We start from the raw sequence: 13512 nt of genomic DNA, 5'->3' as shown, positions 1-13512 counted from the left end.
ATATTTATGACAACGGCCTCTAAGTATTCCAGTGTATTCCAGACAAATTAGTGATTGAGATAAAAACAAACAAATGAACACAAACACACCTATTTGATTGTGATTCATAAACACATGCTTTTGATAAAGTCGGGATCGTCCATTTGAACAACGAGAAATGTCTTAAGATTGTGGAAATGTTTTGTCGCCTTTAGTAACAATAAACATGGTAACGAATTTTGTTTTTGTGTTGTTTTTAAATACGAGTATGTCGCGAGATTCAGTCAGGTCCCATCAACACTTACTCGTCATGCTGGTAAAATGCTCGGTTGCCTCTCTGGTCATCAATGATGTCATCACAAAGTGACGTCAATCTCAGATCGACATAGATCAACGCGACTTCATTGGTCGAGAGATTGCAGAGTGACAAGGAATATGCAAGTGTATCACCGCGATTCTCTGTGTAAATTAGAAGATGAAGATTGACATGAAATGCCATCTTCATCCTATCTTATGTACCCGTAGTGACTAGCTTGCTCGGCTACTGCATTTGGCAGCCTCACTTGCGTCCCGAGTGACAGATACCGTCCTCCCGATTTACTTTCTTACCTCTTACGGCCACCATAATAGGTGTTGACAACCAATTCTAACCCGGGATCCCGACGGAGGAAAAGAGCATGTGATTGGCTGAAATCAAGGATCAGGGTCAACTTTCTTACAAATGTACTGAAAATGACATCATGTCTTTTTCCCCAACAGGAAGTGACATCATTCAACACCAAGTGGTCTAGTAGACAGATCGTCTGTCCGGTGAGCGGAAGGTCGGGGTTCGATCCCCGACGCGTCATCCCAAAAGGAAATAACAAATGGTACTTGTTGTTACCCTGCCTGCCGCTCGGCATTAATGGCATAAAATAGGGACTAGGTGGCTCATAGTATAGTGAGTCTGAGTGTGGTATTCATGTAAAATTCAACCTTACAACCCCATGTCGGATTGGACGCAACGTATGGCGGTTGGCTACAGATATCTGTTCTGTGGGACTATACTAGTGTGGTAGGTTTAGGATCTGCTACTGCAACTGATACAAGACATACCGCCTACGCTATCCCTTCACTTGGTCCAGTAGTTCATAAGGAGGCACGGGTGGCCCAGTCGCCTAAGGCGCCGCAATTCGCTGTGTAAAATTGCGTCCCTTGGGCACGCCAGAAACCTATGATTGTGGGTTCGAATCCCGGTTCGCCCCGATTATGTTTCAAGGTTTGTCAGCACCATACCCGTGCTCGTGGGTTTCACCGAAGTGAATGACTTCGGAGACCTGAATGACTTCGGGCTTTCCTCCCACATTAAGCTGACATGCCTTGATATAACTGGAATATTGTTCAAAGCGGCGTTAAACCCACGCACTCACTGGTAGTTCTTAACATTCTCAAAAATTTCGTTAGATCAGTTTAAGTTATATCAAACCCTGAAATACATGACATTTGTTAGAAAGTTAACCGCAGTTATGAGAGGGAGACATTTTTTCTTAGAAGGCGAAGGGACTGACGGAAAACTGAATACAAAGTGCATGCATTTGTATATGTTTAATCAACTGCATAAGGTGTGAAACAGGAAACAAAAACTTTCACATTGTTATAAACATGCCAGTGTTGGTTAAATATTTGGGGAAATTATTTTATTGTAAATTTAATCTGAGGAACAAAGAGTTTGCCGCCTTGTTGATACAATGCATCAAACGTTTTCTTTTGTCAATAGTTACGCAAGCACCTAAAGTATTCATTTCCTTACAAGTTCATGGAGGAAACCCCAATAAACAATTGGTTAGAAACTGAAAGATGCCCCACGTACTTTGCTATGCGCCTTGAAAGAGATATTGTCAATGTGGGAGGCCACAAGCTCCTCACAGCGAAAGCATGTGACGAAAGTGTCACACGCTGGGAAGGAGCTTGGGGAGGTCAGGAAGATGGGGGGTAACTCACCATTGCCATGTGTTACTGTTGTTATCTTGGTTGTCGTCAAACTGTACCATGTCAAGCCTTACATAATGCCTCTCTTCCACAATGCAAGTTCAAATGACTGCGCTTTGCGCAAATGAATTCGCCCTTAATCTGATACCTCCGCTAATCTATTTACAAGGGGCCGATGTTATGTATGTGGCAGGCTGTCATGGTGTTGGTTTGTCAAGAGACTATGGGGACATCAGTCTCGAGTTACACACTTGTTATTACTGTTGCATGGAATACAAATGAGCTGCATTATCACATATGCTGGCTAATAAAACACGACACATTTTATGTAGACATTATACTGTTATATGTCGGTGTATTATATTTGTTAAACCATGAATGGAACTGTATTACATTGTTTCTGTTGAGATTCGGTAGAAGCTCATTGCATTGAATTTGGACAATTATTAGTTGTCATGAATGTAGTAACGTGTGGAAAATTCGATGTTGTGATGGCACTGCGTAGAAATTTCTAGTAGCAACCTATAAGAGGTGACAAGAACGTGCCTCTCGTATCTCTCTCACACATTTCATTACATCGAGACCAGCTTTCGTGTGAATCACTCTGGGTCCCCTGCCTTGGCCTTTCTCGGCAGCTTGAATGGGTGAATATATCATAATCATTGACTTTTGCTATCCCCACCGAATTTCAGTACTTGATACTGACCACTGGCATTGAATATTGGACAATCACTCCATTGTGCAGTGCCTTTGTAATTGCTTTGCAGTAATTTGTATTTATTTGTAAACCTAGTTAATCTTGTAATACATTTGTTGATTGTATACCACATATTTCTGGGTTAATAGATTGTTTCAAATTAGGAATCGATACGTAACAATACCAAGAGACATGTATTTATCACACCTGGTTCATTTCAATTGTGTAGCGTCTCCCAGGCATTAAATTAAATTATTTCATTACAAGTGTAAAACCTTGAAATGTTAATTCTCCCTACCTAACACGCAAGAACGTTGCACCACCCCTTGAAATTGCGACTTACAAATAATAGTTTAAAAATGTAACAAAAAATATTTGAGGAAAATAAATTTCTTTATCATACATTTTGGATATTATTATTTTATACAAAATCAAATTCAACAAAATATATTCTTCAAATCTACGAAATCGCTGTTGGAAGTGAAAGAATACCAAGTGGTCAAATTACAAAACTTGCGCTTTCTGATTGAGATAAATGAGACATTAACAGTTTATAACGAAACATTTTCACGAGAATAACAAATCGGTATTAACTTTATTAATGACCATTTGTAATTATTTTGCCCAATCATTTTGGGACTTATCTAAAAAGGAAGTCAACAGTTTTTCTACGGGCGAGACAATTACGATAAACGCTTGTATGACAATAGTTCCGTCAAAGTGTTATGTTTTCTTTTCATTGAAATGTCAAGTGTTATGTTTACTCCAATGAAAAAATACCTTTTCTAAAACATCAGAAAGCTCACACTCAAGTATACAATAAATGTAAATACTGTGAAGTAGTTAAGAATCCGAATTTGTCTCCTATCTGCATTGTCCACCCGTTATTGAAGTTGCCGGGTTGTGTGTGATAAGGGCCCGCCATTATGGCCACTTAACCAATAGCCATTGCATTGTATTGGTTATGTATGAAGGAACAAATTCCAATCAATATGTTACACCTATGAAGCTCATAATATTTTTAGGTTCCTGTAAATGAGTTTTATATAAAATGGGCCGTGTGAGAATGTCCTCACGGGTATCATGTCATGGGATCATGTGTCGAATAAAACAACCGAAACACAACTCAACAAAGGACACATTCACAATACAAGAGGATCGCTGATCAAATCTGGCACCAGCGCTGAAGAAGCAGTACAGACGGTCTGGAGACAAGTCATCTAGGCAGTGTGCACTGTGCGGGTGTACCTGCGGGTGGTGTCAGGGTTGATGTTGGCACGGTAGTCCCTGGGCATGGCGGTGGAAAATCTGGCCCCAGCGCTGAAGAAGCAGTGCGGATGGTCTGGAGACAAGTCTCATCTAGGCATGAACTGTCCCTGGCAGTGTGGACTGTGCGGATGTACATGCGGGTGGTGTCAGGGTCGATGGTGGCACGGTAGTCCCTGGGTATGGCGGAATGGAAGTCAGCTTGCCTGGAACAGAAAGTGGAGGACGTAGATTAGAGCTACCCAGTATGTTTTGGCCAATGTTGAAGGAGGAAATGTGGTTTCGGGGGTGACCTTGTATCCTCGGCACTTAAGCAAGAGTCATCTACACATGCTTTCATAGAAATGGAACAGCTCTATTCTACTTTCAATCTGCCTGATGTACCTCGTCACACAACGTGCTCCACGCTTTGCTGTTGGAAAGAGCACCCAGGTGGAAGGGATCGACCATTTAATACCCTGGGGTTTAAGGCTGGGGTTCGTGTTTGAGACAGAATATATATTCAGTCTGAGCTTCAAGACATTTTTTTTTCTCTTAAACAGGTGAGCCACACAGTGTTTTCCGGACAAAAGATACTGAATACCTTCAGTTCAGTGAACAAAAACATAATACTGTTCAGTATATTCCAATGTTTGAAAATCACCAAAAAGCACCAGTACACCACTAGACTGATCTATATAGGAAGTTTCAATAATTAAAATATTTAAGAGTTCTGCTTCGGAAATGAAAAAAAGACGGACGGGGTGACATGCTGATCGCTGTATCTCACTATCTTACAGTTGTATCATCATTGTTATAAACACTGTGAGAAATGAACATCTGACCATCGCGTGTAAGGGCATTATGTAAATTCAGTGTCATATCACAGTTTCAGTGTACATTTGAGACGTAGATGTGAAAAAAGGGACGTTGAAATGGGTATCTGTAAAAACTGCCAGTTAGGAGAAATTGAGGATGAGTGTGTTTCATTAGTATGTGATAAGTACGAACATCTTAGAGAAAAGTATATTCCTATGTTTAACAATAGGCATAAAAACAAAATGTTAATGATCAGTCTTATAAAATCCAACAACACTGCTGTTATACGTTCATTAGCCATAATGTTGAAACAAATATTCCTTGTCATATAGTTTTTATATATCATGTTTTTTACCTGACTAAACACACGAAACTGAAAATGTCAACAGTACAATGGGCCATTTGGCCTAAAATACCGAAAAAAATAGTTATCTATCTAAATAACTATGTGGTTTGCACCGATATTGCGACACGACATCCCCGCGTCATGCATGCCAATAATCTTGTATTGTGTCTTGCCATGTCGAACAGAAATTTTCAGAATTGTCCTTTGATTCAGGTAAATAATGCTCATGTATAATGGTATGATAGTGATGAACGAATTGGGAACACACTACAACCAGTAGTGAAATATGACAGCGTATGTTATGACCGCCAGCAATCAAGGAGGACAATACGGTTAAGGTTGCAAATTTCAAACTCTTTTGGATCAGTAGTGCGTAATACTGCCATGATTTTTTATACACTCATATTCACTCTATGATGCATGTGTATGAGTACCCCCAAAGGAAATCTGATGGAGTTTGTCCCACCGCTCTTGCAGCGCCTGTCCAAGTTCAGCCAACGTGGTCGGCGGCCGATGACGTCGAGGCACATGTCTCCCTATCATGTCCCAAACGTGTTAAATGGGGGAAACGTCAGGGTTCAGTGCTGGCTTTCTCTGGATGTTGTGCTGCTGGAGGTAAGCATGGATGATTCGTGCTCGGTGCGAACGTCGCCCTTAAAGACATAATGTCGAGCCACATGCCTTTCAAACGGGACAGCAAGGGTGTCAGTAGTGTGTCCCGGTAGTACTGGGTTTCAGAGTTAGTGTCCTTCACGTCTTATCGCAGTTCTTCATATAACGAAGCTCCTGTAAAAGTTTCTTCTTAAAACGAATAACATCAGTTTCATCTAAACTTCTCGGCCCTAGGTTAATATCAACATCCAGTAAACATTTATCAAGTATTTGTTATGTAGTTGTATGTACATATACAATGTTTGATAAAACTAGTGTAGGGACCAAAATGACCGACGTGACGAGTGCCTCGTGGACGCCAATTTCCTCCTCCAGAGAGAGCGAAATACTCATTTAATTGCAAGGATATTCTCTATGACTTACAAACCAATATAATGATGAGGTAAATAATAATAGTCCCTAATATCCATGCACTGTGACATGCTCCAAGCGCACCCTGGAAAATTTCTTGAAAGTCTTTTGAGAATTACTTTGAACAAAGAATAGCCAGGACAGGTTATGCATTCAAATGGTAGCAGGTTCCACGCAACTGCTGTACCACAGGGACAGTCAGGAGATTAATTTGGAGATTAAGATGGGTTTTTTTTATGAAACAATCCAGCCAGAGAGGTAATAGTGCTATACCAGTGACACACTGGTAGTTGATGCACAGGGTCCGGTATGTGGCCCAGTGTGCTGTCGGAATCCTCGAAAATATAAAATTTAATTAAGCAGGGCTTTATTGACGGCTACCCTCGATAGGTGGCGCTCATATACAAATGCATATAGAATGGCAGCATTCCACATACCTGAAGTAATTGCCTACATACGTTATTGATATAGGATATAACGAATAGACATACCTGTTGTGACGGTATTCAGAGTCATTGGCTGTACCCTGGTTTTTTTCTTGACGCAGACTACTATGCAGGAACAAATTAAGAGAGAAAATGGTACGATGCCACCGAGTGAATACAGGACAATCCTTCCAGTATTGAAGGCATTGTGGATAGACGAGGAGCTAAAAGGGAATATGTTAAATATTAAAAGTCAACGCCAGAGAATAATCTGTCTCGAAATAAATTCCATTGGGTGTAAAGGGCAAAACAGTGGTGAAAAGTTTACAATGGATCCCTGAAAATTTGCAAAAAGAGTATTGCAACTTTGTGTTCAGTGATATGTATAGTTTAACCACCTTATATTATTAACATAATCTACACAGAAATATTAGAGACAATGATAAATAATGTAACTAAGCGCCACACAAAAGGGGGTGAAATGATGACAGCACAATAAGGCGTCACATAAAAAGAGGTGATGTGATGACAGCACAACTAGGCACCACACAAAAAGGGGTGATGTGATGACAGCACAACTAGGCGCCACACAAAATAGGTGATATAATGACGAAACAACTAGGCACCACACAAAAAGGGGTGATGTGATGACAGCACAAGGCGCCACGCAAAAGAGGTGATATAATGACGAAACAACTAGGCACCACACAAAAAGAGGGGATATAATGACGAAACAACTAGGCACCACCCAAAAAGAGGTGATATACTGACGAAACAACTAGGCACAACACAAAAAGATGTGATATAATGACAGCACAACTAGGCGCCACGCAAAAGAGGTGATATAATGACAGCACAACAAGGCGCCACACACAAAGAGGTGATATACTGACGAAACAACTAGGCACAACACAAAAAGAGGGGATATAATGACAGCACAACTAGAAGCCACACAAAAAGAGGGGATATAATGATAGCACAACTAGAAGCCACACAAAAAGAGGGGATGTAATGACAGCACAACTAGAAGCCACACAAAAAGAGGGGATATAATGACAGCACAACTAGAAGCCACACAAAAAGAGGGGATGTAATGACAGCACAACTAGGCGCCACGCAAAAGAGGTGATATAATGACAGCACAACAAGGCGCCACACACAAAGAGGTGATATAATGACGAAACAACTTGGCACCACACAAAAAGAGGTGATGTAATGACAGCACAACTAGGCGCCATACTAAAAGAGGTGATGTAATGACAGCACAACTAGAAGCCACGCAAAAAGAGGGGATGTAATGACAGCACAACTAGAAGCCACGCAAAAAGAGGTGATATAATGATGAAACAACTTGGCACCACACAAAAAGAGGTGATGTAATGACAGCACAACTAGGCGCCACACTAAAAGAGGTGATGTAATGACAGCACAACAAGGCGCCACACAAAAAGAGGTGATATAATGACAGCACAACTAGAAGCCACGCAAAATGAGGAGATGTAATGACAGCACAACTAGGCGCCACACTAAAAGAGGTGATGTAATGACAGCACAATAAGGCGCCACAGAAAAAGAGGTGATATAATGACAGCACAACAAGGCGCCACGCAAAAAGAGGTGATATAATGACGGAACAACTTGGCACCACACAAAAAGAGGTGATGTAATGACAGCACAACTAGGCGCCACACTAAAAGAGGTGATGTAATGACAGCACAATAAGGCGCCACAGAAAAAGAGGTGATGTAATGACAGCACAACAAGGCGCCACGCAAAAAGAGGTGATATAATGACAGCACAACTAGGCGCCTCACTAAAAGAGGTGATGTAATGACAGCACAATAAGGCGCCACAGAAAAAGAGGTGATGTAATGACAGCACAACAAGGCGCCACACAAAAAGAGGTGATATAATGACAGCACAACAAGGCGCCATACAAAAAGAGGTGAAATAATGACGAAACAACTAGGCCCCACACAAAAAGAGGTGATGTAATGACAGCACAACTAGGCGCCTCACTAAAAGAGGTGATGTAATGACAGCACAATAAGGCGCCACAGAAAAAGAGGTGATATAATGACAGCACAACAAGGCGCCACAGAAAAAGAGGTGAAACAATGACGAAACAACTAGGCACCACACAAAAATAGGTGATTTAAATACAAAAAGAGGTGATATAATGACAGCACAACTAGAAGCCACACAAAAAGAGGGGATTTAATGACAGCAAAACTAGGCACCACACACAAAGAGGTGATATAAACACAGCACAACTTGGCTCCACACAAAAGAGACGATATAATGACGAAACAACTAGGCACCATACAGAAAGAGGTGATATGATGACAGCACAACTAGAAGCCACACAAAAAGAGGGGATGTAATGACAGCACAACTAGGCGCCACGCAAAAGAGGTGATATAATGACAGCACAACTAGGCACCACCCAAAAATAGGTGATTTAAACACAAAAAGAGGGGAGATAATGACAGCAGAACTAAGCACCACACAAAAAGAGGTGATTTAAACACAAAAAGAGGTGATATAATGACAGCACAACTAGAAGCCACACAAAAAGAGGTGATTTAATGACAGCAAAACTAGGCACCACACACAAAGAGGTGAATTAAACACAGCACAACTTGGCTCCACACAAAAGAGGTGATATAATGACGAAACAACTAGGCACCATACAAAAAGATGTGATATGATGGCAGCACAACTAGAAGCCACACAAAAAGAGGGGATGTAATGACAGCACAACTAGGCACCACCCAAAAATAGGTGATTTAAACACAAAAAGAGGTGATATAATGACAGCAGAGTTAGGCACCACAAAAAGAGGTGATTTAAACACAAAAAGAGGTGATATGATGACAGCACAACTAGAAGCCACACAACAAGAGGGGATTTAAATACAAAAAAGGGGTGATATAATGGCAGCAGAGCTAGGCACCACATAAAAATAGGTGATTTAAACACAAAAAGATGTGATCTAATGACAGCACAACTAGAAACCACCCCAAAATAGGTGATTTAAACACAAAAAGAGGGGAGATAATGACAGCACAACTAGGCACCACACAAAAAGAGGGGATTTAAATACAAAAAAGGGAGATAATGACAGCACAACTAGGCACCACACAAAAAGAGGTGATATGATGACAGCAGAGCTAGGCACCACATACAATGGTGATTTAAACACAAAAAGAGGTGATATAATGACAGCACAACTAGAAACCACACAAAAAAAGGTGATTTAAACACAAAAAGAGGTGATATAATGACAGCACAACTAGAAGCCACACAAAAAGAGGTGATTCAAACACAAAATGAGGTGATATGATGGCAGCGCAACTACACGCCACACACAAAGAGGTGATTTAATGACAGCAAAACTAGGCACCACACACAAAGAGGTGATATAAACACAGTACAACTTGGCTCCACACAAAAAGATGCTATAATGGCAGCGTTTCACTTGGATATTGATATTCTGTGGCCTCATGGCTAAATTGTGTGTACATACATGTGACTTACCTTGAACTATCTGGGTCGTCGTGGCAGCAGTCGTTACTATACAGTGAGCCGCAGCAGTAATATTCGCAGTAGTAGGTGCTGTAAGAGCTACTGTCGGAGACGTACTGTTTACAAAACTGGAGACCTACACACGCTGAAAGCAAGAAGGCCCGGAAAGATCCGGGGTAGAAAACGTTAAACAACAAACAAACAAACAAACTGAAAGCAAGAAGTAAAGAACGTGACTACCCTGAACTGGCGCTGTGATGAGCGGAGTGAATCAAGACAAATTTCCAAATGACTTGAATGCATTATTATTGCAACTGGTTTATGAAGCGATAGTTGTGCCCAAAACGAGTGTTTCCAATTCCACACAATAATACATCACTAGACAATTATAGGCATTATCGCATGTTTGAATAATGTTTTCATTAAAATACTGTTACTTCTGATTTCAAGTTTAGTAAGATTTGTAATTATGTATGCCCACCTTGCAACCAAAGACATGATAGAATCAGTAAGTTGAACGTTCTCTCCATGGCACTACCAACCAGCCTACTGTCGAGTCTCTGACGATTAACCACGGCAAAGGTGAGTCGTTTCTATTTATTTGTTAACTACACCTACCTGCAATGCAGTATAGAGGAACTAATGGTGGACTACCAGGAAGATAGATTTGTGTACATAGCGTCATGGATACCATATCACTGCGCACGCACACGTTGTAGATAGGTTATTAACAATCGACTTTTTAATCTACAATAATTAATTATTTGTACACGATTACACGATACACGAGCTATTATCATTGTACAAAGGATTAAAGTCCAAGTTAGAATTGCTCAAGAGACATACCACACTCCTTGTAAGTTGAGTGTCAGCCCGATACTTAAGAATTCGCTTATTAGGCAAACGCCGACGGATTTCGCCAAAGACACTGTACTCAGCCGTAAACGAACTGAAAACGATGTGCATGTACACTGCCGCGTGACAATGTATCACAACTCGTTCGAGAACCTGACCGGCCGCGTCATACCAAAAGACGTTTAAAGTTGGTACTTGTTGTTACCCTGTCTGGCGCTAGGCATTAAGGGGCTAAAACAAGGACTGGTCGGCTCTGAGTCAGTATACTGTGTCTGAGTAGGGTATTCATGTTAAACTGCGGCATGGTATCTCAGTGTGCTAGCACTATAAATCGGCATCAGTCCGGACTAGTACAAGCAGCCACACGCACACACGCACACATCATACAGACATTCACCTATCCCCCACCCCCTACACACACATACACACACATACACACACACACACACACACACACACACACACACACACACACACAGAGGCCTGGACACGTCGCCATATCGATGACGTAAGCCTTCTTATGACGTCACATCTCCATGTTGGGACAGTATCCCTTGTAGCCGTCTTCTGAGAAACGGAAGGACAGTTTGCTGCAGAATTACATCCACGCCTGTCACGCTGGGCTTTCATTTAGGTTCTCTGGGCTCGAAATCCATCGGCGTCTTAGTCCCGTCAACGCTGATTAATTAAAGAACGCCGATTCCGGTCCAACATGGGGTGGCTACACGTGGTCATACGATTTACACCAAACAGCGCCATTGAAAGCCCTCTTTCGCGCTCTGTTCTTCAGATAACCTTGGCAATTTTCTCGTGTGCTTTTATGAGCTGTGATGTTTTGGGATTCAACCACTTCATCAGGTGCTATCATCCAACAGCGCGTTTTATGCCAAATTCACGATTTTTTCTCAAAATGCACGGACAATCGTTTTCAACATGTTTCCTTTAGCAAAGGTATTAAAACCTATTCACAATGTAACAATGTATACTTTCTTTTGATCGGCAGTTTATATCACCGAAAATAGTTTATAAACTCCTAGTGATTCATTCGTTATATGTGTCACTGGCGGGGTATGTAGAATAATACATAGATGCCATCTACTTCTACAAATGCATAGAGAATGCTAGTATTCCACATATCTGTAATGAATGTCCACAGAAGGTATTGGTAGGATACCCTCTGGGTATGACTGTACTGAAAGTAAAAACGCTGCAATGCCGACTTCTTCACTAATGAGTATTCTCAATACTTAATGCCAGGATTTCGAATGCGAGGCAAGATTTCCTAAATCTCAGCCTGGTTCAGAAAAAAAGAATATGTCAGTATCAAAATAGACAGTCAGAAAGCTTAAGTCTGATAGAGACTTTCTTAAAGTTTCTAGTTTCATCAACACGAACCACCTGCTCTGACATGTGGCATGAGATCTCATGGATCTGGTAAACCTGCTACCTAATGTAATTTATGAAATAGATATATTCGACAACCGACGGTGATTTCTTACCTCTTTTGAAAGGAGACGTGAGAAGTTTTCTTGAACTACCTGTTTACTGTCTCACCATCCCTTAGATCCATCCTCCAAGCTCTCTCAGACCACTAGCACAAATTCTCTACCCATCAAATTCAGTTTGACAAAAGTCCAATGCCTCTTCAAAAAAAAACATCAGGACTTCACCAAAGGAAAACTCTCGGAAGTAATAGAAATCCGCCGTCACAAACCTTTGATCAACAGAGATCAAGGGTATTACCACACATCTGCCTATGAAGATCTAAAAATCAATAGACTATTTTAATTCGGATCTAATAAGGTTGTCACAACTGTTTAATCCTTTTAATCCTTATCCTTACTGTACATCTGACTTCATTACTCGTGTGCTTCATCACCTGTGTGCTATTTGTTATTCATACCGTTCATTTGGCTTCATCCAATTATCTATATGCTACTTGTTATCTTTTACCTGCTGTTGCCAAGGTTAATCTGCTGCTTATCACATTTCCTGCACAATTACCTATCATCACTTGGCTGTCATCACTCCAGCTTCATAACGGTTTAAGAATCTACATCGAAACGTCGCTATGCAAAATAAACCAGAAGTTTGTATCCATAAATGTGTATGTTTTCTCTTGTACTAATCAACAATGGTAGATTTTACACTATTTCTGGCATTTGTCCAGCTAAACTGATCAAATCCGTATGAACAAAGGAACCTTTCGCTTCCCAGATGCACAGACCGAACATATCTGGAACGTCAACATCAAATTTGATTAATTCTAATCGCCAGAACTTATCCGCTAAACTTTGTTTCCACATTCAAGAGTTGTCCTGCTTTAACGTTGTAGCATGCCTGCAACAAAACGATCGTGGTCTATCAATATGATCAAGAAAGCCACATAGGCACAACCACAGTTGTAGCACCCTTGTTTCTCAGAAATCCATTTTGGACCAGATGTACAATTGAACCTAGACCCTTGTATAAATGTGATTTGGAAATCTGTCCATTGAATGTGGTTCCATGTTGCATCTAGGATACAGGAATCTGTATTTATAACTCGCCAACCATTTGAATCTTCAAATCTGCTCATTTTCTGGCGTTTGCAGTTGTATGGTGTTGTATATAATAGATGGAATACA

The 13512-nt window shown here is 40.9% G+C and overlaps 1 protein-coding gene across 1 annotated transcript; it reads right to left on the bottom strand.

Annotated features, from left to right (window-relative positions):
- Positions 1-3220: 3220 nt before the first annotated feature.
- LOC124120705 lies at positions 3221-10658 on the bottom strand. The gene is made up of 4 exons (XM_046483585.2): positions 10512-10658; positions 10043-10175; positions 6569-6726; positions 3221-4116 (listed from the first exon to the last, which is right to left on the bottom strand). Exons 1-4 carry the CDS (start codon positions 10558-10560, stop codon positions 4004-4006), a joined length of 453 nt encoding a protein of 150 aa, XP_046339541.2. The 5' UTR covers positions 10561-10658; the 3' UTR covers positions 3221-4003.
- Positions 10659-13512: the final 2854 nt, after the last annotated feature.

This window comes from Haliotis rufescens, unplaced genomic scaffold (assembly GCF_023055435.1).
Source record: "Haliotis rufescens isolate VD_foot unplaced genomic scaffold, xgHalRufe1.0.p SCAF_16, whole genome shotgun sequence".
Taxonomy (NCBI): domain Eukaryota; kingdom Metazoa; phylum Mollusca; class Gastropoda; order Lepetellida; family Haliotidae; genus Haliotis; species Haliotis rufescens.
The sequence above is the reverse complement of the archived record's forward strand: the minus strand, read 5'-3'. Positions and strand labels throughout refer to the sequence as shown.

Coding starts and splice junctions, on each gene's coding strand:
- LOC124120705 (XM_046483585.2), bottom strand. CDS start 10,560: ATGGAGAGAACGTTCAACTTACTGATTCTATCATGTCTTTGGTTGCAA. Junction 10,176..10,511: donor ATCATGTCTTTGGTTGCAAG/GTGGGCATACAT, acceptor TCTTGCTTTCAG/CGTGTGTAGGTCTCCAGTTT. Junction 6,727..10,042: donor GACGACCCAGATAGTTCAAG/GTAAGTCACATG, acceptor ATTCCCTTTTAG/CTCCTCGTCTATCCACAATG.